This window comes from Schistocerca serialis, chromosome 1, assembly GCF_023864345.2.
Source record: "Schistocerca serialis cubense isolate TAMUIC-IGC-003099 chromosome 1, iqSchSeri2.2, whole genome shotgun sequence".
NCBI lineage: Eukaryota > Metazoa > Arthropoda > Insecta > Orthoptera > Acrididae > Schistocerca > Schistocerca serialis.
The window spans coordinates 1,051,752,653-1,051,776,136 of NC_064638.1; the positions used below are offsets into that span (position 1 = coordinate 1,051,752,653).

A 23,484-nucleotide genomic window follows, 5' to 3' on the forward strand; every position below is an offset into this window, starting at 1 on the left:
TGACTGTTCTTCTGCAGTAAAACACATGACCTGATTTTAATTCTCTACCCCCCACCCTACCCTTCTGTTAAACCTATCATATCTCATATGATCTAATTTAATTTCTCTTCTAACTCCATTAATCTATCTTTAGATCACTGAGTTCTACAATTTATTGTGCCTAAATAAAATTTCAAAGGACAGTTGGTTTCCTCAGGTACATATTATTATCTGTCTAGCCAAACACTGAAATGTGGTGCTGCCGGTGCCCAATGAGTTTCACTCTACTTTGGCAGAGCTCATAGCAGTTTCAACCTACCTGAATGCTTCTGAATTTCAGAAGCTGGGGTCCATATAACCAGTTTCCACACTGATGACGTGCAAGTGAAACCCAATAGTCTCCAGTCAGTAACATTGGTTAATAGTCAGTAACTCATAGTACATTTAGCTCAATGGTTAATAGACTTTGATTCTCCAAGTTGTCTGTGGTGTAAGTTGCTCAGCATATTTGCACCACATATTTGCACCCCATAAAATAACTCATTACTTTAAGGGTATCTATCAGCACTTCTGGGTACTGCACCAATATAGTCTCACATCTGAGGAAAAGTTCATAACATGAGACTAACACCAGAACAGAATTTTGGAAGACTATGCTCACCTCCTCATCGAGAGCAGTATTATTTGGGACAGAAACCCCTATCTCCAAAATTTATAAGTTCTAGATTTTTGTATCTCATTTGTTGCTCATAATTTTATTCTTTACTTCTGTCTTCTTTTGGCTGTTGTCTTAAACGACTTTGCAATTAAGCCCTAAGTAACCTTGTTTCCTTCTACCTTTTAAAACACAAGTAAAAGTTTAGACCTTAGAGGTGAAATTATCATCACTGTTTGTGTTTCCATCTACTTCAAAAAAAGTGTTTTCTATTGCTATTTGACTGCTGATTTTTTCTGACAATTCTTCTCTCTACAGAAAAAGTAATGTGTGCACTTAAAACTATGATCACACACTGTAACTTTCATAACATTTTTGGCAATTTTTGTGCTCTAAGGTTTCTTAAAACAATTCTGTATGTTGAAGAAAGACTGTGAAACCTAATTTCCCATATTTACTTCATTTAAAGTTGGTTTGAAGTATTTCACTAACCTTTCAATCCATGACTGTGTAGTATCGTTATCCAGGAGTTCTTGAGTGAAGGTCTGTATGGCTAAAAGGCTCACACTCTGAACATCTCCAGTGTTATTAACATAATTTTGCATAATTTGAATGATTTCACCACTTGAACCTGAAAAATAATTACATTCTATGTAACATGTATTGTCCACAAATCCTTAAAGAAACATTTGAAAATGTGAACATTACTGAAAATAATGTTTTGCACGAATTAATTTAGTTTTCACAATAATTACACTAGTAACAGTCTTATGTGTGGCTATTATTGGCTTTCACTAACCCCAAACTCAGAAAATGACAGCAGATAGTGATTCACTTTCAGCTGAATGACTGGGAGACAAAGATAGTACAAAAAACAGAATGATTTTCTCATTTAGAGTCCCCTTAAACCATTCACGTAGAATTTTTGAGAACAGATTTGTCATTGGAATACAATTATTTCTGCTGTGTAGTTTTAATTTTTCACACATACACAATTATTTATAAAATATGAAGAAATATACTTTTTTTAGCAACTTACATCATCATACCAAGACATAGTTTAGTTGTGTATGGTATATCATGAAACATTTGTCCACATGAAGGGCAACTTTACATACATTAAATTTAAAACAAGTTTTCACACAATGTTTTCAATCATAAAAATTTTTGCATCTTCTGAAGGGAGCACTTTTCTTCTCAGATGACACTATTGTTGCTGGAAAATGTCCCCAGCTTCTACTGAAGCCTTAGTGGATTTTCTGCATTAGTCATCCCTTACAAGTGTGGACTGGGAGAGTTGTGCTGTTCAAGAGCTGCTCTGCAGCACTGAGCCAGAACTTTGTCATCGTCCTCTTAGGCACTGGGTTCATATGTGGTAAATCACACAAGCATTTAGCAGTGCTATGTCTAGGAGATAAAAATCTATCTTCTTACATTGCTTGACATACTGTCTCATAAATGAGTATGAGGAAAGACACTGGCTGTGTATGTCAACACTCCCATTCATTGGCTGTAATTGATAAAACTTAGGTCTTAGGAATTTTTTCCACATTTATGTACCCCCACATACTCTGGTATATCATGAAGTGTCGACAGGAAGTGAGCGTCTCTTTTGTCTGACCATTTCACAGCAAGCATATTGTTTCATGACATGAGTATTAGTCCTCCTTTCCTCAGTTTGGTTCCACTGAATATGGGTGGCATATTTTTTTCTTCTTTGTCTTACAGTCCCAACAGCATGTGTTCTCCTACCTAGTAAGTTCCTAACCAAGTTGGGAGAGATGTACCAGTTGTCCATGTAAAGAGTTCTCCACTCTCTAAACAGTGTCTCACACAGTTTGACCACAATCTTCTTCCTCTTCTCTGGTATATATCTTCAGTTATAACAGTATCCTTTTCTGAAGAGCATACTTTATGTATTTTTACAACTAATTTGGCTCTCTTTGATGGATTATATTGAATATATGAAAGCCTGCCCCTAAAATTCATCAGGCTTTCATCGATGCTAACATCTTTACCAAGAACATACATTCTTTGAAATTTGTCAAGCAGTTGCTAAATGCTTGGTCTTATTTTCACCAGTTTATCATCTTGTGTTTTTGGTGGTTCAGTAGCAAAGTACAAATACCTAGAGAGAGCACTGAATTTTATCGGTGGCATTGTTTTACCAAATATTGGCGTCTCAATTATTTTTCTTTGTGACCAACTGTCTTGTACTGAAGGTATTCATGTCTGTGACATGAGGATGTAGAGAGCAAAGTGGGCCTTCAGTTCGTCAGCTGTTACAGGAAACCAGCATGTGTTGTCACTGCTTGAATTAGTAGCCTGTGTTTTTGCCGCGCAAGAGTTAGTTTCTCTCACAATGTCCTCAAAAAATGTTTTTGTTAGGAACCTATTTATGACTTGAAGTTCTGTTGGATTTTGTCCGGGACACTGCAAACTATTGCTTCCTTCTATTTCAGATGTTACAGTGCAACTGCCACTTACAGGAACATTAGCTTCATTGTCCGAGTCCCAATGAGCTGACTTTGAAGAGACAGTGGAACACTCTGTTGTCACATCAGCACACATTTTATGTGATGCCACACTTTGTTGTTACTTACAATTTCCTCATCCTCCAAAATGCTACTTCTTGATGTCTCATTTGCAATGTCATTGTCTTCACTGCTGCTTGCACCACTAATATAATTATTTTCCAAAACACACAGAATTTTCATAGCTGCTGCTTTATAGGGACCAAGCACTCTGTCACTCACTGAGGTCATAATTCACAGTCAACGTGTGAATTATTGCTTCAGTTGCACAAACACACAACTAGTCCCATCTAGTGCTGTGGATCCAGTTTCATAAGCATACAAGTGCCATCTAGCAGTATGGCTCAGAATTATTACAGAAAGCTCAGAGCTACAGAAGAGTCATATGTTACCCCTACAGCACATTGACAGGTGTAGCCATCATTGTACCACAATACATAGAGCTGCTACAATGGCTATACCCATCACCACAGACAAATGGGTTAAGAGTCACCCACAATCACCTTTGGATGATGGTTTTTGCAATGCATTTTCCATCTGCCATTTTCATTTAGAAATTTCCATCATCATAATGTTCAATTAATCCTCAGACAGCTCTAAAACTCATACCTTCCCTCCCGTACTGTATGGCTAGCAGTGTCCCATTTTGGTTAACAACACAGTCTGTAGGAGTAAAAGTAAGAATTCACTACAGCCTGCTGTTGTTAACCTTGACCTATTAATCTTCAAATCCAGAACGGTTTCTATTATTAGTCACAGATGAACTTCATCGAGAGAGGGAAACGAGAGCTACAGAAGCATGACTAGTAATCCCAGAGTCATTCACCTGCCAGTCTATGGTTCTCTGTCACTATTTACAGTAAATGGAATTAGCCAAGATTCATAAGAGTACTGTGAATGTGACTTTTCTTTTCAAAAATTTGCAAATCCTGACAGTAACATGATTAAGTTGGCATGCGGTTGATAAACTTTGTAATACCCTTAAAAAAAAAAAAAAGTTTCCTTTATCATGACTGAAATTGGACGAGATCAGAATCAACTCAAAGCTCAAAGAATCCGCAATCCCCAGAGGAGGGCCAAGCACTAGGGAACTGTCACGGTGGATCACTGAGTGCTGACAGAATGTGACTAAAAGAATGGACATATGGAGATGGTACAAGAAACAAACAAGTTTGATGAGTAATCCAAATAGGGTAACCAAAACACAGCAGAGTGAAAAAACAAGAACAACGATGTGTTATGTTTAGCAACACAAGTGCAAGGCAAACACGTCACTGAAAGCAGTGCCGCGACATGGTGGAACTTTAAAGAGTTCTCCAGCAAACATTTACTGGCTGGCGAAAGAGGTCAGTATTATAGCAGGGTAAGAAGCATGGCTGTGTTAGTAGTAGCTCCGTCTAGTGTGCTTGGCAGATTCTATACTCTCTGGAAGGCCTTTAAACTTGCTAACCCAGGATACTAGATCCCTCCCCCCTGAAATGTGTATGTATGGCCAGCTGTGTCCTGGCTATTGTTTTGGGAGATGAACTGGGGGTATAGTTGGTGTCCTGACATTGAAGTCCATTAGCTGGTGTGAGGAACCAGGAGCATCCAGCAACATGCTGGGAGGTCGTGGTTGTGGAGGTAGCATGAAAAACTCCTCAACCTCCACACTTGTGACCATGGAAATTGCCACGGCTGGTCTGCAGTGCAAATTATACCTCTGTGGTGGTGTGACTGGTGAAGGGGGGCTGTCCAAGTTAGGGTGGTCCACAGGCGGAAGTGCCGTTGATATATGTGGACAGAGTTGGTTAGTATGACAATGCTCCAAATCCCTCTGGGTCTCAATTGACATAAAGTGCCACCCATATGTGGTGGCCAGCATTCACAAATTTTTCATCACATGCAAATCTGCCCATACTGCCAAGTCCAATGAAAATTGTCTAGCATGCTGAATCTGGGGTTTGCGGGGCTGTGGGGCTAGCAATGGAGGAGACTTGCAGTTGCCTCAAATGAAGGAGCTCTGCCAGGCTACAGTCATGGATAGGAGTGGTTCCGTATGTGCTCAGGAACATCATGAGTGCTGCCTTTGGTGGTGGTTGTGTTGATTGTGCCGACTGCTTTTAATATTTGCTGTTTAAATGTTCACACATTACACCCTGCTTCATGACTGGAGGATGGAAGAAATTATGCAATAAATAGGTGCTTAGTGTCATTTGAGGTAATGAATCGTTTAAAAGCTGACACAATGGTTTGGGGAAGCCCTTCGATGGCAAGAATCTAGATAAGCATCTTAACCATGGCATCTGTTGTTACAAGCACTATGCTGACCACATATGGGTAGTAAGCACCCATGACAATGGATCACAAGGAGCCCAGAAAGGAACCCAGAAAGTCCAAATGAATGTTGTCCCAGGGAGACTGGGAGTGGGTCAAGTGGTGACAGATTGGGGTCGAGCAGCATGATATAGGGCACAAGTGTACCAATGGTGCACCACGGCTTCCACATCCTTGTTGAACACTAGTAAGTAAGCGAGTCGCCAACCAAGGCTTTCAACTGAGAGATTCCTCAGTACCCACAATGGAGGAGTGGCATGGTGAGTATCTGCCTCATTGTCAATCTGGATGGCGCCAGCGATGACCAACAGATGATAGGAAAGGAAAGCCCAGTCCCAAGGTTCTGGAATGGTTTCTTCAAAAGTCTGCAGGCCACCCATGGAGCACAAAGTCGCAGTCGCAGTAAGATAGGGTCGTGATGCATGCCTGCAGTAATTTGAGCAAAGGTAATTGGTAACCCATCTACAGTTTGTCACTGTTCCACATATATGTGGAAGCATAAGATTTCCTGCTGGTCGTAACCTGCATCTGGTCCCATGGGTAGGAGGGACAGATCATGTATATTTGTGTGTTGTGCCATGGGTTTGTATTTTTTAGTATAAATATAGAAGTTGAGGAAAAGCATCCAATGCTTAACTCATTGTGCTGTGCATTCTGAAAGGCTGGAACACTGCCCGAATAGCGTAAACAGTGTTTTGTGGTCCACAATTACTTCTCAATTCCTATGCACCAGCACTGCACCAATGCCACACAGAGACATTTTCTGCCACAACTAGCAGAAACGGTGGGGAAAAGGGCATAAGGCAGAGTGCCAAATCCAGCATATGCACTCACAGGCAGTCTCTAACGGTATTAAATGCCTTTTTTATCCACCTGATTTAGTGGATGCATGACATGGGCTGCTTGAGGGAGGAACTTAGAATGATAATCCATCTTTATCAAAAATGCTTGCCGCTTGTCATCGAACTGATGAGTGGCCGGCTTTCACTACACACAGAAAACATTGAAACAGTTAAAAAGATTACCCAATACACATGGTAAATCTGTTCTATTAAACAAACAAATTCAAAAATATGTTTTGTCTTTTGTATAGTTTTAATAACACAGATAATACTAGTTCCATTATTTTTCAGAAAAATTGATTATTTTACACATACTTCAAAATTTATCTACGTACTTTTGTATCCATTTGAAGTCATCAACTTTGAAAATGTTAATTACAAATTTTCAAATCAACATCAAAGAAAATATTGTCAATAAATAAATCAGTTGTAATGTAAAATACTACCTTTGTCATATACACAGTCTTTGTTGTTCTCAGTAGCTGAAGTTGTATGTTGGTGGGGCAGAGATGTTGTTGCTGGCATGTGAAATGAAGCAATAAATGAACAGATGAAGGAAAACCAGAACCTGGATCATGCTGGCTACATGAAAAATCATTATTTCAGCGAGCCATGGCTCTGTCAAGGAGCCTCGACAGACGGAAGGGTAATATAATTTTTATTGTTTGGTCTTGCTTCTCACTCACTGTATTAGTGTTGCTATTGATTAAAAAAAAGTGCACTCAGTTTGAATAATGTCTATAGATTAGATTAGATTTTAGATTAGATTAATACTAGTTCCATGGATCATGAATACGATATTTCGTAATGATGTGGAACGAGTCGAATTTTCCAATACATGACATAATTAGGTTAATTTAACAACATACTTAAGTTAATATAACAACTTTATTTTTTGTGTTTTTTGTTTTTCTTTATTTTTTTATTTTTTTTTATTTTTTTTATTATTTTTTTATTTTTTTTCTTAATTTATATCTAAAAATTCCTCTATGGAGTAGAAGGAGTTGTCATTCAGAAATTCTTTTAATTTCTTCTTAAATACTTGTTGGTTATCTGTCAGACTTTTGATACTATTTGGTAAGTGACCAAAGACTTTAGTGCCAGTACAATTCACCCCTTTCTGTGCCAAAGTTAGATTTAATCTTGAATAGTGAAGATCGTCCTTTCTTCTAGTATTGTAGTTATGCACACTGCTATTACTTTTGAATTGGGTTTGGTTGTTAATAACAAATTTCATAAGAGAGTATATATACTGAGAAGCTACTGTGAATATCCCTAGATCCTTAAATAAATGTCTGCAGGATGATCTTGGGTGGACTCCAGCTATTATTCTGATTACACGCTTTTGTGCAATAAATACTTTATTCCTCAGTGATGAGTTACCCCAAAATATGATGCCATATGAAAGCAATGAGTGAAAATAGGCGTAGTAAGCTAATTTACTAAGATGTTTATCACCAAAATTTGCAATGACCCTTATTGCATAAGTAGCTGAACTCAAACATTTCAGCAGATCATCAATGTGTTTCTTCCAATTTTATCTCTCATCAATGGACATACCGAAAAATTTGGAATATTCTACCTTAGCTATATGCTTCTGATTAAGGTCTATATTTATTAATGGTGTCATACCATTCACTGTACGGAACTGTATGTACTGTGTCTTATCAAAATTCAGTGAGAGTCCGTTTACAAGGAACCACTTAGTAATTTTCTGAAAGAGAGTATTGACAATTTCATCAGTTAATTCTTGTTTCTCAGGTGTGATTACTATACTTGTATCATCAGCGAAGAGAACTAACTTTGCTTCTTCATGAATATAGAATGGCAAGTCATTAGTATATAATAAGAACAACAAAGGACCCAAGACTGACCCTTGTGGAACCCCATTCTTGATAGTTCCCCAGATTGAGGAATGTGCTGATTTTTGCATGTTACGAGAACTACTTATTTCAACTTTCTGCACTCTTCCAGTTAGGTACGAATTAAACCATTTGTGCACTGTCCCACTCATGCCACAATACTTGAGCTTGTCTAGCAGAATTTCATGATTTACACAATCAAAAGCCTTTGAGAGATCACAAAAAATCCCAATGGGTGGTGTTCGGTTATTCAGATCTGACTGGTGAAAGCATATATGGCATTTTCTGTTGAAAAACCTTTCTGGAAACCAAACTGACATTTTGTTAGTACTTCATTTTTACAGATATGTGAAGCTACTCTTGAATACATTACTTTCTCAAAAATTTTGGATAAAGCTGTTAGAAGGGAGATTGGACGGTAATTGTTGACATCAGATCTATCCCCCTTTTTATGCAAAGGTATAACAATAGCATATTTCAGTCTATCAGGGAAAATGCCCTGTTCCAGAGTGCTATTACACAGGTGGCTGAGAATCTTACTTATCTGTTGAGAACAAGCTTTTAGTATTTTGCTGGAAATGCCATCAATTCCATGTGAGTTTTTGCTTTTAAGCAAGTTTATTATTTTCCTAATTTCAGAGGGAGAAGTGGGTGAGATTTCAATTGTATCAAATTGCATAGGTATGGCCTCTTCCATTAACAGCCTAGCATCTTCTAATGAACACCTGGATCCTACTATATCCACAACATTTAGAAAATGATTATTAAAAATATTTTCAACTTCTGACTTTTTGTTCGTAAAGTTTTCATTCAATTTGATGGTAATACTGTCTTCCTCTGCTCTTGGTTGACCTGTTTCTCTTTTAATAATATTCCAAATTGTTTTAATTTTATTATCAGAGTTGCTGATTTCAGACATGATACACATACTCCTGGATTTTTTAATAACTTTTCTTAATATAACACAGTAGTTTTTATAATTTTTGATAGTTTCTGGGTCACTACTCTTTCTTGCTGTCAGATACATTTTCCTTTTCCGGTTACAAGATATTTTTATACCCTTAGTAAGCCATGGTTTGTTACAAGGTTTCTTACGAGTATATTTAACTATTTTCTTGGGGAAGCAGTTTTCAAATGCATTTACAAAAATGACATGAAATAAATTATATTTTAAATTGGCATCAGGTTCATGGTACACCTCATCCCAGTCTAACTGCTGTAGGCTTTCCCTGAAATTTGCAATTGTTAAATCGTTGACTGAACGTACTACTTTGGAGGACTGTTTAGTATTGCTGAATGGAGCTATGTCATATATTGTAACTAGCTGTGCACCATGATCAGAAAGACCATTCTCAACAGGCTGAGCATTTATCTGGTTAAACTTATCTTGGTCTATAAAGAAGTTATCTATCAGTGAGCTGCTATCCTTTACCACCCGAGTAGGAAAATCAATAATGGGTGTCAAATTGAAAGAACCGAGTAATACTTCAAGGTCATTTTTCCTATTACCCTCTTTCAGAGAATCTACATTGAAGTCCCCACAAATAATAATTTGCTTCCCCCTGTCTGACAGATAGCACAACAAGGAGTCCAAATTTTTCAGAAATAGATGAAAATTTCCTGATGGGGACCTATATACAGTTACAATTATAAATGTGCCTTTATTTAATTTAAGCTCACAGGCACATGCTTCTATATGTTTCTCTACACAAAACTTTTTTGTTTCTATACTTTTTGCACAATGATAACTTTTGACATATATGGCAACTCCTCCTTTCTCCATATTTTCTCTCATTACATGTGCAGAGAGCTTATAACCACTTACATTTACCTTATCCATATCAGTAACAATGTGATGCTCAGACAGGCATAGTATATCTATTTCATTCTCAGCTTCTAAATCTTCTAAACAAACCAGAAGCTCATCTACTTTATTCTTTAAACTCCCAATATTTTGATGAAATATACTTACATTATTTTTAATTATACTTTTATGAGAACCTTTCCTTATTCTAACATTTGCAGTACTCTCCTGTCTGAGTTTCTCATTGTGCTTAGGCCTAGTTCCTATACCAGTGGTCACATGGTGTTCAGAGAGGCAGATTATGTCAATTGGGTTGGGTGACTTTAATTCATCAATGCAATTACCTAGGACTGAGATACAACTTGGTGGAGATAAAATTTCTGGTGATTGGTGAAAATTTATAATTGATAGCTGTGATTGGTGATCCAATGTGCTAGAATTGTGCTGTTTAATTTCTTTCCTAAACTGAAGATTTGTTTCAATCCTGACCTCTCGTAGAACTTGACATCTTTCTGTCTTACCTATCCTAAAAAAGGTGCTGCTCCAACACCTGTAACCACTGGTATTTTACCATTCATGGCAGTGCCTCCCCCCCTTAAATTTCTTGCTATTACCCCAGCCAGTTTCCCCTTCCCTTTCATATTTATGAATTCTAAACATTCCATTATTTTATACCTCTACAGACAGGAGAGTCATAACACCATGTGTGCTGTTGTCAGGGATTTTAAAAGAATAAGATTTGGATACTGTTGTTCATTTATATTTTACAGATGAATAAATCAAGAAGGAGAAATTATATATTTGATTTTGTATGGAAAGGAGCAACAATGAATCCATTTTTTGAGTGTAAGAATTATAGATGGACTGATGCTCAACTATTATAGTCATTAATGGTGATCGATTAAACAATGACCAATAATCAATCTCTAGATTTGAAGTTGATGAACACAGTGCTTCCATTCACCTTTTCATTATTTTGCATGTGATAAAGTTTAAATCAGAAATAGAAGTCATTGGGAGTGTAGATTTAGCAAACATGGAAACTTAGAAAAATCAATTAGACAAGACGAGGCAATGTTTGAACCGCTACAACTGTATAATTTACATACAAAATCAACACTTTTAAAGATATACCTGTCGGTGAAGAAATTTCAAGAATGTTCAAAAGCTTTTATTAAGTTATTTATGGAAAGAATGAAACAATATGCTGCATCCTTTAAACAATCAATGTTGAATGAACAACTGGTCAAACTCAATGAAAGAAATAAACAGGACATTAGTATTCAAAATGATGCAGAAACTGCTGATGAGAGTGGACAATTTGTACAAGCACGTTTCTTTAGAACATGTCTATGTTTCTGTGGATAACAGACGAAATTTCAGCACCAGATGCAGGAAGTAAAAATCTATACAGTGGTACAAAATACACGTGACTAGGCCATGGAACTTCGTCAGAAGGTTTCCAAGGATATTGACCCTGATCACTACATCAGACACTGGTTCACACACATCCTTGACCTGACTCACAGTGTTCATGATTTTTCTGATATGCTGTGACAGTACTCGTGGCAATTTTTCATGAGTGAGAGCATATTATGGATCAGGCACAATTTCTCCTACATTTTGTAGTGCTTCAAGAATTTCCACATAAATTCCATAACCACTTGTCCTTCTACAATCTCGAACACACAATATTTTAAAAATAAGGGTGAGAGACCATACATACTGCACGACACATGTTTACGTGTGCAGGCTGGAAAGAAGTCTTGGACTCGGAGAAGTGGAGACACATGTTCATATTTTCATATGGTTTTAAAACCAACTCTTATGTCTCATGTACTTAATTATTTCTAAAGTTCGAGATACGAGTGAGACAACAAAGATATTTATATGTCTAAGAAGAGAATTTTGTTTTGCATAGCAGTTCTAGTACATTGACACTAAAGTTCCTATATGTGATCAATAGATTACAGAAATAAGAAGATATTATTTTCTGTCATCCAAAAAAGTTAGAAAGTGGCGACCAGTGAAGAGGACTCGAAAAAATGGGAATTTTGAGAGGAAATCGATGCAGAAGATATGATGTGTTGCCACAGCAACCAGGAATAAAAAGGCAAGAGAACTGTTTCATGGAAATGGATTTGGCCTAAAAGTTCAAAAAGTGAAAAGTAATAAATGCAATACAAGAAAAGACATAAGACAGATATTATAGTAAAAGAAAAGAGAGAAGATTCCGATGTATTAAACTAAGAAGAAATATGACGAGACTAATTCATCGAAGAAGATCTGGTGTGGTGAGTAAGTGGCTCTACCCACATCGCAGGGACGCAGACGTGGAAACCAGCCTAAGTCCTATGACGCCAGCACCAGTCGCTGATCACGGGTGCTGATTACGCATACGCCCACCGACACCGAAACCAACATTCGACGCCGCTGGCGCCAGTGCTGTTCACCAGTGCTGACTACACACCTGCTCACCAACATAGTTAGAATTCTATGCCGGGTGAGAGTGAAATAAAAACTTTATTACTGTGGTAAGAAGTGTTACAAAATACTGTGGGGTGAACTTTTACTATGTAATTGGTATAATTGAAATTAATATTAAATGCTCACAAGAGCTAAAGTCTATAGAGGCATGGACAGTATACAATAAGTTGGAGAGATGTCAGAACCAGCCATGGCTATGAGAATTACTAAAGAAGGGCCTGATTGCTCTGAGTTAGTAAATCTAATCAAAGCTCAGAATCTTTAGTTAGACTCGGTAAATGCTCAATTAAATGAAGCTTTAAATGCTCAGAGTCTGCAGTTAAATGCTAAATTATATGCTCAGAGTACAACTTTAAATGATAAATTAGATGCTCAGAATACAACTTTAAATGTTTAATTGGACATTTTGAATGAATCTTTAGGATTGTTACGTGCCAAGGTAGATTCACAAAGTAAAAAATTTAGTAATCTATGTGAAGGCATGGGAGATTTGAAGACTCAATTCAGCACTTTAAATACTAAAGTACAGAATTTTAAGATAGATTTGAAGAATGAATTGACTAGTTCCCTGCACATTCATATAAATAAAATGTTCACTGACATTTGTGGTAAGCAGAATGATAATTTCCATGAGTTATAAAAAAAAAAAAAAAATTGAATTTGAGATTGAGGACAGATGCAATGAGGTAGAATCAGATATCAATGAAAAATCAGGATCTTTCAAAAATATGTGTAATGTTAAATTTAATGCTGTAAAGCAGGAAATGAATACTTTGAAAGAGAGCATGAATCAGACTAAGGAATTGATATCGATTATTCAATCAAAAGTTCCAGGTGTTAGTATACAAGTTGTTACTACATGAGTAAATAATGTAGAACAAAATTTCAAAGAAAAAATAGTCAACTTTGACATTATAAATGTAAGTAGTCTGGCGGGACCATTTGAGCTAATTATAGATCGAGAAATTACTGAGAGTATAATGTCCGGAAATGTTATGACTGTTGCTTTTTATAAACCTAATGATACTAACAAGGTTACAGACAACTTGTGCAAAGAATTCAAACTTGTCCATGACACAGTAGAAAATAGAATAACTTTACTTAATGTTGTGTTTCCTAGTAAAATGGTAATTGTTTGCTATAGGAAAACTTTCACACAAAATTTAACGAGAATTATTGGTCTGTGAGTAATCAAGTGACATTAATATCAGATCCATGGGATCCAGGTGGAGTCATATCTGTCCCCCAGGGACGTTACCATTGTGTGTTAAAGGGCAGAGTGATGACTGTTGGATCCCTAGTCGTTTTCGCTGTTTCTTCAAACTTAATTTTCCTCCACCGAATTCCCTTCAATTCTTAAATAATTCTGTAATCTATTCCTGAATTCTTAAACTATCCTATAATGTTAGTAATTAGGGAACCAGATATGACCGAATTCCCTTCAATTCTTAAATAATTCTGTAATCTATTCCTGAATTCTTAAACTATCCTATAATGTTAGTAATTAGGGAACCAGATATGACTACAAGATTAGAACCAAGTTAAGAGAAACATAGATGAACAGTGATCTCTAGACATGAAATGAAACAAATAAAATATTATTTGACTGAAAGGTATAAAATGATGGTACTATTTAAACCAAGTGATGTCTAGAAGACATAAACTAAACAGAGTATTTTATGTGTGTATAAAATATAGTGTAAAGTGATTAGCTAAACAACTATTAGATTGTAGTGTATAATTTTATATTTTTATAGAACGTTTTAAACCTTTTAATATATGTGATGTAAAGGGGAGGGTTTGTATTGGTTTTGGAAGGGGTGGGTATTATAGATTAAAGCATGATTTACACTAACTAATAAATCAAGGCTAACACAGAACATACACCACACTTTCCAGGCAACCCTTGCAGACAAGTGTGACTGATTCTTCACCATTTGCCACTCCATAGGGGTTGCTAAGATTTTCTTCAGGGACTTCAAAGATGAAGGTGAGAATGTCCGTTCTGTAGGAGACATTTAACATCGTACCTCCTCTGGCTTCTCACTCAAGTACCAGTGAAGTACGGATCCTGGGGAAGGAAGGTGGGAAGGGTTTCCTGTCTTTGAAGCTACCTTATTTCTCTTCTTCGATCTTAACAACCATTTCTATTTTTTCCTTTCTTACTTCTCTTTTGAGTACCTGCCTATTTTTGCCCTCTTTCCATATTCATCTACTTCTATTGCAGAAGTCCTTCTCATTTTCCGTAGTTTCCAACAACCTATAACTTAGGCTACACAAACACACATCATCACACACACAAAGATACACGAGTATGCAAACAATGAAACTACTAACTGGAAACCTGTCGAGAGGTATGAACCGTCAAGTGTTGTAGGGGGAAGTTATGTGTACATCGGGAAATATGCACACATTGTTGTTTACTGTGACGGTTCTACATCACACATATATATAGGAAAATATATATATGTACATATAAGAACTATAATCATTTCATATTACATATATACATAAGTAAAGAAAAACTATGATGATTTTACAAAGAGTATACATAAGAAGGAGGCATGAGTAATGAAGGAGAACACAAGACAGTCTGGAGTTAATTATGATGCTTAATTAAGTAAAGTCAGTGTAGCAAATATTCTGATGGAGTGGTGAGTCGTAAGAGTAGCGGGATGTGATCATTAGGTGTAGACATAGTATCTACTATGAGTTGAAATAATATGGGTAGACATAGTATCTACTAAAGAATACAGAAGTTGAAGTAGAGGAGGACTCTACAGTATTAAATGAAATATCAAGAAGTGAATGTGAAGTGTGAACTAGATTTTTATTTTTTCCAGGAAATATTTAATTATAGTGTACATAAAGCTGTATACTAGGGGGATGAACCATGAGGCCTACTCGGGGAAGGATAAGGAGGGTACACCTAGCATTTATTGAATATAAAAGGCAGATAGGCAGACCTAAGAAAGGCTGACCTATACTGTGCGGACAGGGGCACCAAGAAGAGGATTGACCTGTACCATAGGAGCATAGGAATTAAGAGGGGCATACCTACCAAAACAGGAGGAGGAACTGCACACATAGAGTCAACCCAGGTGTAAGTTACAGATGCTGATCCTAGGGGGAAAAGGACAGTGTCATGACGAAAGTCACTCATTTAATAGGAATTATTCTGGTAAGGTTGAATTCTATATATCATTATTATGTTTTATGTGAGTTTACAAGTGTCGAAAAGAACACTTTCATTTGCCCAGAGTTCCGCCAGACTACAAACAGTCCATAATTAATGAGGTTATTATGTACTAAAGAAGCAGTACAAAGAATCAGAATAAAGAGTAAAATACTCCCAAGTGTCATGAACATTTGGAGCTTATGATTGGAAACCCAAAGGTTTAGGTCCCATGACTCCTAGATATAAAAGAACTGACTCCAACATTGCGTGAAATACTCCCGTTTTATAATCAAAGTAAAATGACAAAAGAAGAGCTAAATAATAAATAAAAGGGTTATACATGGTTAATAAAAAATGTGGAATTATGAATTGTTATTCTATGTAATACTAATGTACATAATGAGTACGAGTAAAATATCGCGTGTTTGAGCTGAGGGGAGGGATATGTAGTGCTTCGAGAATTTCTGCGTAAATTCCAGAACCATTTGTCCTTCTACCTTCTCAAACACATGATATTTTAAAAATAAGTGTGAGAGAATGTACATGCTGCGTGACACATGTTTGTGTGTGCAGGCTGGAAAGGAGTCACGAGCACAAGCTGGACGCAACGGTTGAACGGCATTGACAGGTGTTTGCTGCTCGCGCCATAAGCCGTATTGGAAAAGCAAGAAGTAATCATGTAGTATTCCTTGCTGTTTTAGTGTCTGTGATTATTGTTAAAGAAAAATGAACAATTTACTATAGACATTTAATGGTACTTCGAGTGTTGGACTTGCTAGAAGCAAGACATGTTCATAAATATATGAGTGCAAAAACTACCGTAAAAAATGTATTTAATCGAATCTAATGCTAGATAAATCGGTTGACTTGCAAACATTCAAATGTTCAGGTGAGAAATGGTGAATTTGTTCTTTGGGGAAGTTGAAATATACCATGGCTGAACTAAAAGTATTCTGCGAGTATCCACTTGTTTCAAGAGAGAGAGAGAGAGAGAGAGAGAGAGAGAGAGAGAGAAAGTGAGAGAGAGTCTGATAAATTCCCGTAACCGGCATTATTGTTCGGAGAAGGAGGTTTTGAAGACTGACTATCCAGAGAAGAAGATCGACTGAGAATATCAAGTAAGTCAACGGATGTGAGAGAGGTGCGGATTTTGCTTGCAATCCAAAGTCACGCCGCTTCTTATCAGCGCACAGCATTAGAATTTCACAAGCAAAAGTGCACTTTATCAAAAATTCGAGTTGCAAATATGCAATCACAGTTGAAATGCAACAATGAGCAAGAGCACTGTCTTTTACCCACAGTTTTCCTGCAGATGTTGCCAAATTCTTGGGTTTTGCTCTAGGCCATCCACCACATCCAAAATGTCGTAGGTTCAAACAAAGCCCAGATTTGAAATTTGCATAGCTGGGAATTCGATCCATCAAATTTCATGATGCTTCTTGCGATTCCTTTGTCTTACTGGGCACAAAAAATTATGCATCACACAACTCAAATTGTGTATCAAAGAAAATATTCAATAAACTTCCGTGCTGAAATTCTATGATTAAACTGGACCCATAAACCAATAAGGTTTATGGAACTCAAGTTTCTAAGATGGAGACGAGAAAAGAAGCACACCAATTCATGTAATTACACATATGTCCAGTGTAGTCGCAAGATACAGTGCAGAGTGATTCATCCATTACCACAGCCAGGTTACGTGGATAAATAACAGTGACAGATTTGAGGACTGCCACAGACCATCTCAGGTCACTTGCCTCAGCCTGTAGATGTGTACTACACTCTCTCTGGTGGACATATTTATGATGACCTTGTGATACTTGGCTATTTTCTGGACATTAATCTGCACTTTACTATTTCCTGTCATCAATGTTTGGCATGCACTTCAGCACATCTATTTCCATAATGCAGTACTGGCACTGTTCAACTACAAGTTGTGCCTTCTGGGAGTGTACCAACAATGTGTGTGTGCACTGAATGACAACACGTGTGTGCACTGAAGGAAGAAGGAAAGAAGATTAGAGTTCAATGTCCTGTGAACAGCGCGGTTTAGAGGTTGATGCAAGCTCGGATGATGAAAGGATTGGGAAGGAAATTAGCCATGCTCTTTTCAAAGGAATCACCCCAGCATTTGCCTGGAGTGATTTAGGAAAATAACAAAAAACCTAAATCTAGATGGCCAGTGTGTTGACCACTGGCCCACCTTTGATGCGTGCACCGAGAGAGTGGTCCCCTTTTGAGTGGTTCCCAGTCAAGACAAACTTACGATGTTTCCAAGCATTAATGTTTGAGTTATCCAGTAAATTTATAACCAATAGGCATCAACCTCCAGAAGTCTATGTCTGTTTATTTCAAGAAGAATTGAGATCTATTATATTCTGTGATTTTTTTGTACTTAAGTGGTATTCAATAAAGCCTGTGTCTTTGAGGAAGTAAACTTATATCTTTGCAGCTATTTTGATTGTGGATGATAGAAAGTGTATTTGTAGCAAATTAAAGACAGCAACTTGATGATACAGTGAATAATATCTTGGAAAGGAGGGGGGGGGGGGGTGTTGCAAGTCATTATTCTCCCTTCATTGTAATAAAACACATTCGTACAGCTTAATAGTAATATGGAAAGGAGAGATTGCTACTGACCCCACAGAGAAGGCACTGAGTCTCAGACAGGCACAACAAAAAATGCTATAAATATTTTAGCTTTTAGAGAAAGTCCTTCCTCAGAAGTAGAAAAAACTCATACAAATCCAACCCAAACATAAAGGGCGACTGTCTCTGGGCACTAAGGCTTGACTGTGACAGATCTGAGCAGCAATCAAGCTGGGATGGGTTCTCTTGCTTCATTTCCACCATGTCTATTACATGTTTCTTTTCTATAAAATTTCAGCTATTTACATAAAATTAGCATTTAAAAATCTTGAAAAATCAAGTACATGCTTTTCCGTAGACTTCTGTCAAACATTTTAATTCTGCAAGCTTGTGTAAAGTGCTAAATTTACTAAAGTGTTGGTAGAATAGTGTCAAGTTTTATTTCTAATGGACTTTAATTTCCTGCAGTTTCATCCTGTTTCTGGTAAATGATATGTAATTTGAAGCAAAACAGTGTATTATCTTAAGACCATGGAAGGATGAAGCCTGTTGCTAAGAGTGTAGTTGTGTGCACCACTAGACATAAAAATGTAGCAGCCATCTTACATAAGGTTAATGAAGTACTACAAGCATTAGACATGCTGTATAGTTATTTGGCAACAATAATGTATGACTAAGGTTAGTCATGAATTAAGAGCACTGCTGTTTTTTTTTTTTTTTTTTGTTTTTTTTTTTTTTTTTTGGGTGGGGTGGGGGGGGGCAAAAAAACAATTGAGGTCATAAGCACCCATGTCATTACACATTAATGGTTGTGATACTAATGGACAGAAGGGGAGAGAGAGAGAGAGAGAGAGAGAGAGAGAGAGAGAGAGAGAGAGAGAGAGAGAGAGCTAAAAACAAGGACGTCCTCTTGGAGAAAGCTTCACGAAATATGCCGTTGAAACAGAGGAGGTCCCTAACCAAAGATTAAATGTCCTTTACCATATTGCTAGGACAGATAAACAGTAAGATGTGATCAACAGCCCATGCACTGTCTGCTAGAAAGGCCAATAATTCAGATAGCAAACACACAGCGGAACATAAGCAATTAGAAAAAGGGCATCGGATCAGAAAATGGTTGATGACAATAAGCAGAAAGTGGTTGGGGATCACCATGTAACAAATGGCAATAGCTAAAATTACAGTGCCGAATACGCCACCTAGCTAAAATGATTTCTGCCCAACGAGAGAGCCAGAGGAGGTCAGCCAAGCTGATGGGAGAGGTTTAATTCCCCAGAGCTTGTTCCCATGAAGAAAAGACCAGTGGTGATGCCAAAATGACACCATCTGCTGACAGGCAGCAGCATGGAGACCACCCAAAAGAATGGAAGAGCTAGGAGGCTGAGGTAGGAGGACTTCAACCTTGGCAGTGTCAGCAGCCTCATTTCCCATCAGACTGACATGACCAGGAGCCAACCCACCATGGGACTCCATGAACAGCGAGCAAGTGGAAGATTTCCTAGACCTGTTGCATTAAGGGTTGGAGCGTGTACAGCACACAGAGGCTCTGAAGGGCACTAAGAGAATCAGAGACGATGATACAATTAAAAAGCCTGTGTTGCTGGGTGTATTGATAAAGGGCAAAGAACTTTGCTATAAAGATTGAACATTGTTCTGGAAGCCAACACCAAAAATAATCGGTGTACATGAAGGTGCTATCACTAAGTTCTGTGCAAGGGTCAAGAAGCTTACAGTGACAGACTCAATCCAGAGTAGTGTCCCTGGAAAGTAAATGAAGTCTGTGATGCACACAGGCCACTGCAAGAAGCCTAGGTAGTGAAGGGTTCACACCCATCAGGACCATGGCAGGTAGCGTGAAGTTAATCTGCCAGAGCAGCAACTGAAAGCGAACTCTCAGAGGTTACAGAGAAGAAGCAAGTTCCTCCTACTGGCAGTCAAGGGAGTTATCAAAAAAGAGGGCATAGGATGCGTGGCCAGGCATGGAAGACAAATGGCACGTGTATCCGCTGAGGAGGACATCACACTGGTATGACTGTGGCAGTTCAGCAGCTTCTACATAGAGACTCTTAACAGGGCTAATGCAAAAGGTGCCAGTGGCCAAATGTATACCACATTGGTGGATTGTGTTAAGGTGAAGTAAGATAGAAGGATGTGCAGAGGAAGAAATGAAACATCCATAGTATAGTTTTGAATGGACAAGGGATTGGTATAAATGGAGGACGGTGGTCCGATATGCTCCCCAGAAAGTACCATTTAGGACATGGAGAACATCGAGGGATCAGGTACAGCGTGCGGTGAGATAAGACATGTGAGAGGACCAAGAAAGTTTCCTACAAAAAATGAGCCCCATGAACTTTGACAAGACGATCAACTGCAGAAGGGTGCACACAAATCCGAATTGTGCAGTGTTCAGTAGATTGCGAGACTTGAGATATATACCAGGTGGCAATGAATCATACGTTCTATCATCTTGCAAACACAGCTGGTGAGAGAAGTGGGGTGGTAGCTAGAAGGAAGGTATTTGTCCTTACTGTGTATGATGCTGCAAGATCTGAATGTGAACATCATCCAGCCCTGGGGTGGGAGATTGGGATGAGATGAGAGCATAGCCAAGATCCCTCATAGTAAAGGTGGCATTGTAGCATTCATGATTCTGACAGGAAAAGGATATCATCCGAGCCTCCTACACTCATTTCTGAGGGAGGAAGAGAGGTGACAGTGGGTGGAGCTTGAAATCTCCACAAAATAGCGGTCCAAGATGTTGGTGATAGCAATAGGCTCCAGCATGACAGCATCTGCTATGGTCAGGCTGGAAACTGCGGAAGGAAGCTTGTACACAGAGAGCCAATGGAGGCTGCCCCACACTACAGAAGATGGAGTGAAACCATTATTGGAACTAATAAAGTAAATCCAATTAGCTATTTTGCTATCCCAAAGAATGCAATGACATTGCCTTGGGTGGAGCCAGTTCAGTGGTGCCTATGTTGTCAACCTGTGACTGTTTTTCGTAGCAATATTTTGTTCTTGTTTCATTTTTTATAATGACAAGTTTCAGTGAACAGCGTGCAGCTGTGAAATTTTGTTTCCTACTTGGTAAAAATGCTGCTGAAACTGTTATAATATTGAAAACAGCTTACCAGGACGACGCTATGGGAAAAACTCAAGTGTATTAGTGATTTGCTCAATTTAATAAAAGCCAAAATGTTGTCGACCGATGGAAAATGTCGTCGACTGATGACAAACTCATTCTGGATGTCCAGCAACTGCCCAAATCAACGGAAATACTGAAAAAATTCGAGAGCTTGCACTCACAGACCCTCGACACACAACTGATCACCTATCAGAGATTAGTGGGTTACCTTGGAGCTTGTTTCCGGGAATTTTAACGGAGGAAATGCGAATGAAAAGGGTTGCTGCCAAGTTTGTTTCTTGGGTTCTGACTGACAACAAAAGGAACGTCAAGTTGAAACATGTCATGCTTTGAAACAGCAGCTTGAAACTGATCCAGATTTTGTGTCAAAGGCGATTACTGGTGATGAATCATGGTGATATGGTTGTGACCCAGAAACAAAGCAACAGTCTAACAAATAAAAGACATCATTGTCATCCCGCCAAAAAAAATGTCATCAAGTCAAACATAAAAAAATTCTGATTTGCTTTTTTTATGCCAAGAATATAGTTCATCAGAGTTTGCTCCCTTGGCCAGACCATCAATCAAACCTTTTATTTGGAAGTTTTCAGAAGATTTTGCAGCAATTTTCATCAAAAAAAGACCCGATTTGTGGCAGACAGGAGACTGTTTCTTCCACCACGACAATGCTCCTGCACACACAGCCTTCTCTGATAGACAGTTTTTGGCTAAAATCGGCATGGTTCTGCTGTCCCATCCACCTTATTCGCCTGACCTGGCTCCATGTGACTTTTTCTTATTTCCACACATGGAAAAGGGCAGGAAACGATACCGATTTTACAACATTGAAGATGTGAAGAAGAAAAGGAGGGAGGAGCTGTCAGCCATTTTTAAAGACGACTACACAAAATGTTTCCAACAGTGGAAGCACCAGTGGGACAAATATATTAGTTGCAATTGAGAGTATCATCAAAACGGGGATAAGGATGTTCCATAAACATTTTTTTTACCACCTAGTAGTGCAAGGTATGGAACATTCTGCAGTAGTAAGGATAATGTTTGTAAGATACTCTACTTGGTCATCACAACTGGGGAATGTTGTTCATCAAATTTCACCAGGGAGGTGTAAACCCTCCAGTCAGCCTTAGAAAGCTGCCTTTTACATTTACGTGAAGGTGGGGTAGAAGTCAACAAACGTATAGCAAATGGGAAACGTTCGCTTGAGTACGTGTCAAAGAGAATGGACCACTTGAAATGATAAGCAAGATGGGCAGTGCAGAACAGGAGGTTCAAATGGGAATAGGTGTGCGTGGAGTCTGAAAGGAACATGGGTGCTCTAGTGTTAAGACAGATGAGGTCAGCCAAGATGGAACCTCTTGGAGAGGTTCTCAAAGAGCCCCAAAGGGGATAGCAGGCATTAAAGTCAGCTAGCAGCAGATAGGTGTGAGGGAGCTGACCAATAAGCTGGAGTAAGTCTGCCCTGATGACAGTGAATGACAAAGGGATGTAGATGCTACAAAGAGAAAAGGTGAACTGAGGAGGAAAAATGTGGACTGCAACAGCTTGCAGCAAGTGTTCAATGAGATAGTTTGGCTATGGGCATCATCTTGTATGAGCAGTATGGTTTCCCCATGAGATTGAATTGGGTGGGTGGGGGTCAAAGTGGACCGAAAGGAAATGCGAGAGGTCAATGCGGTCTTGAGCATGCAATTTTGTTTATTGGAGACAGAAGACAACTGGACACTGCAATTCCAAGAACAGCATAGCTCCTCCTTGTTACATCTAATGCCACAAACATTCCATTAGAGAAGGTTCATAATTGGGAATGTGGAGGAGGGAACAAATGAAGGGCAGTCTCCTCAGTGGCTGCTGAGTGTCAGCCTTCGAAGACTCACTGCTATAGGCTGTAAAGACTGTAGGACGATGTTCCATGAAATCTATGGAGGCATCAACATTCTCCCTGGGTCAGCCTGGAGATTTCAGGTCAGAAAAACGGTAGACACCGCACACTGATGAAATGGAGGTCATCCGGGTGAGGGTATCAAGCGGCGACACTGTTGAAGAGGATCTCCAAGTAGGGAAAGGAGAAAATCGTTTGCATTTGTTGG

At 38.4% G+C, this 23,484-nt stretch overlaps 1 protein-coding gene across 2 annotated transcripts in view; it reads right to left on the bottom strand.

Moving 5' to 3' along the window:
* LOC126415193 (GATOR complex protein MIOS) overlaps positions 1-23,484 on the bottom strand; it is a 212,146-nt gene that overhangs the window by 41,399 nt on the left and 147,263 nt on the right. For both annotated transcript variants that reach the window (XM_050083411.1, XM_050083412.1), the window contains one exon: positions 1,127-1,265. In XM_050083411.1, coding sequence (XP_049939368.1) covers positions 1,127-1,265 — 139 coding nt within the window. The remainder of the gene's footprint in view (positions 1-1,126; positions 1,266-23,484) is intronic.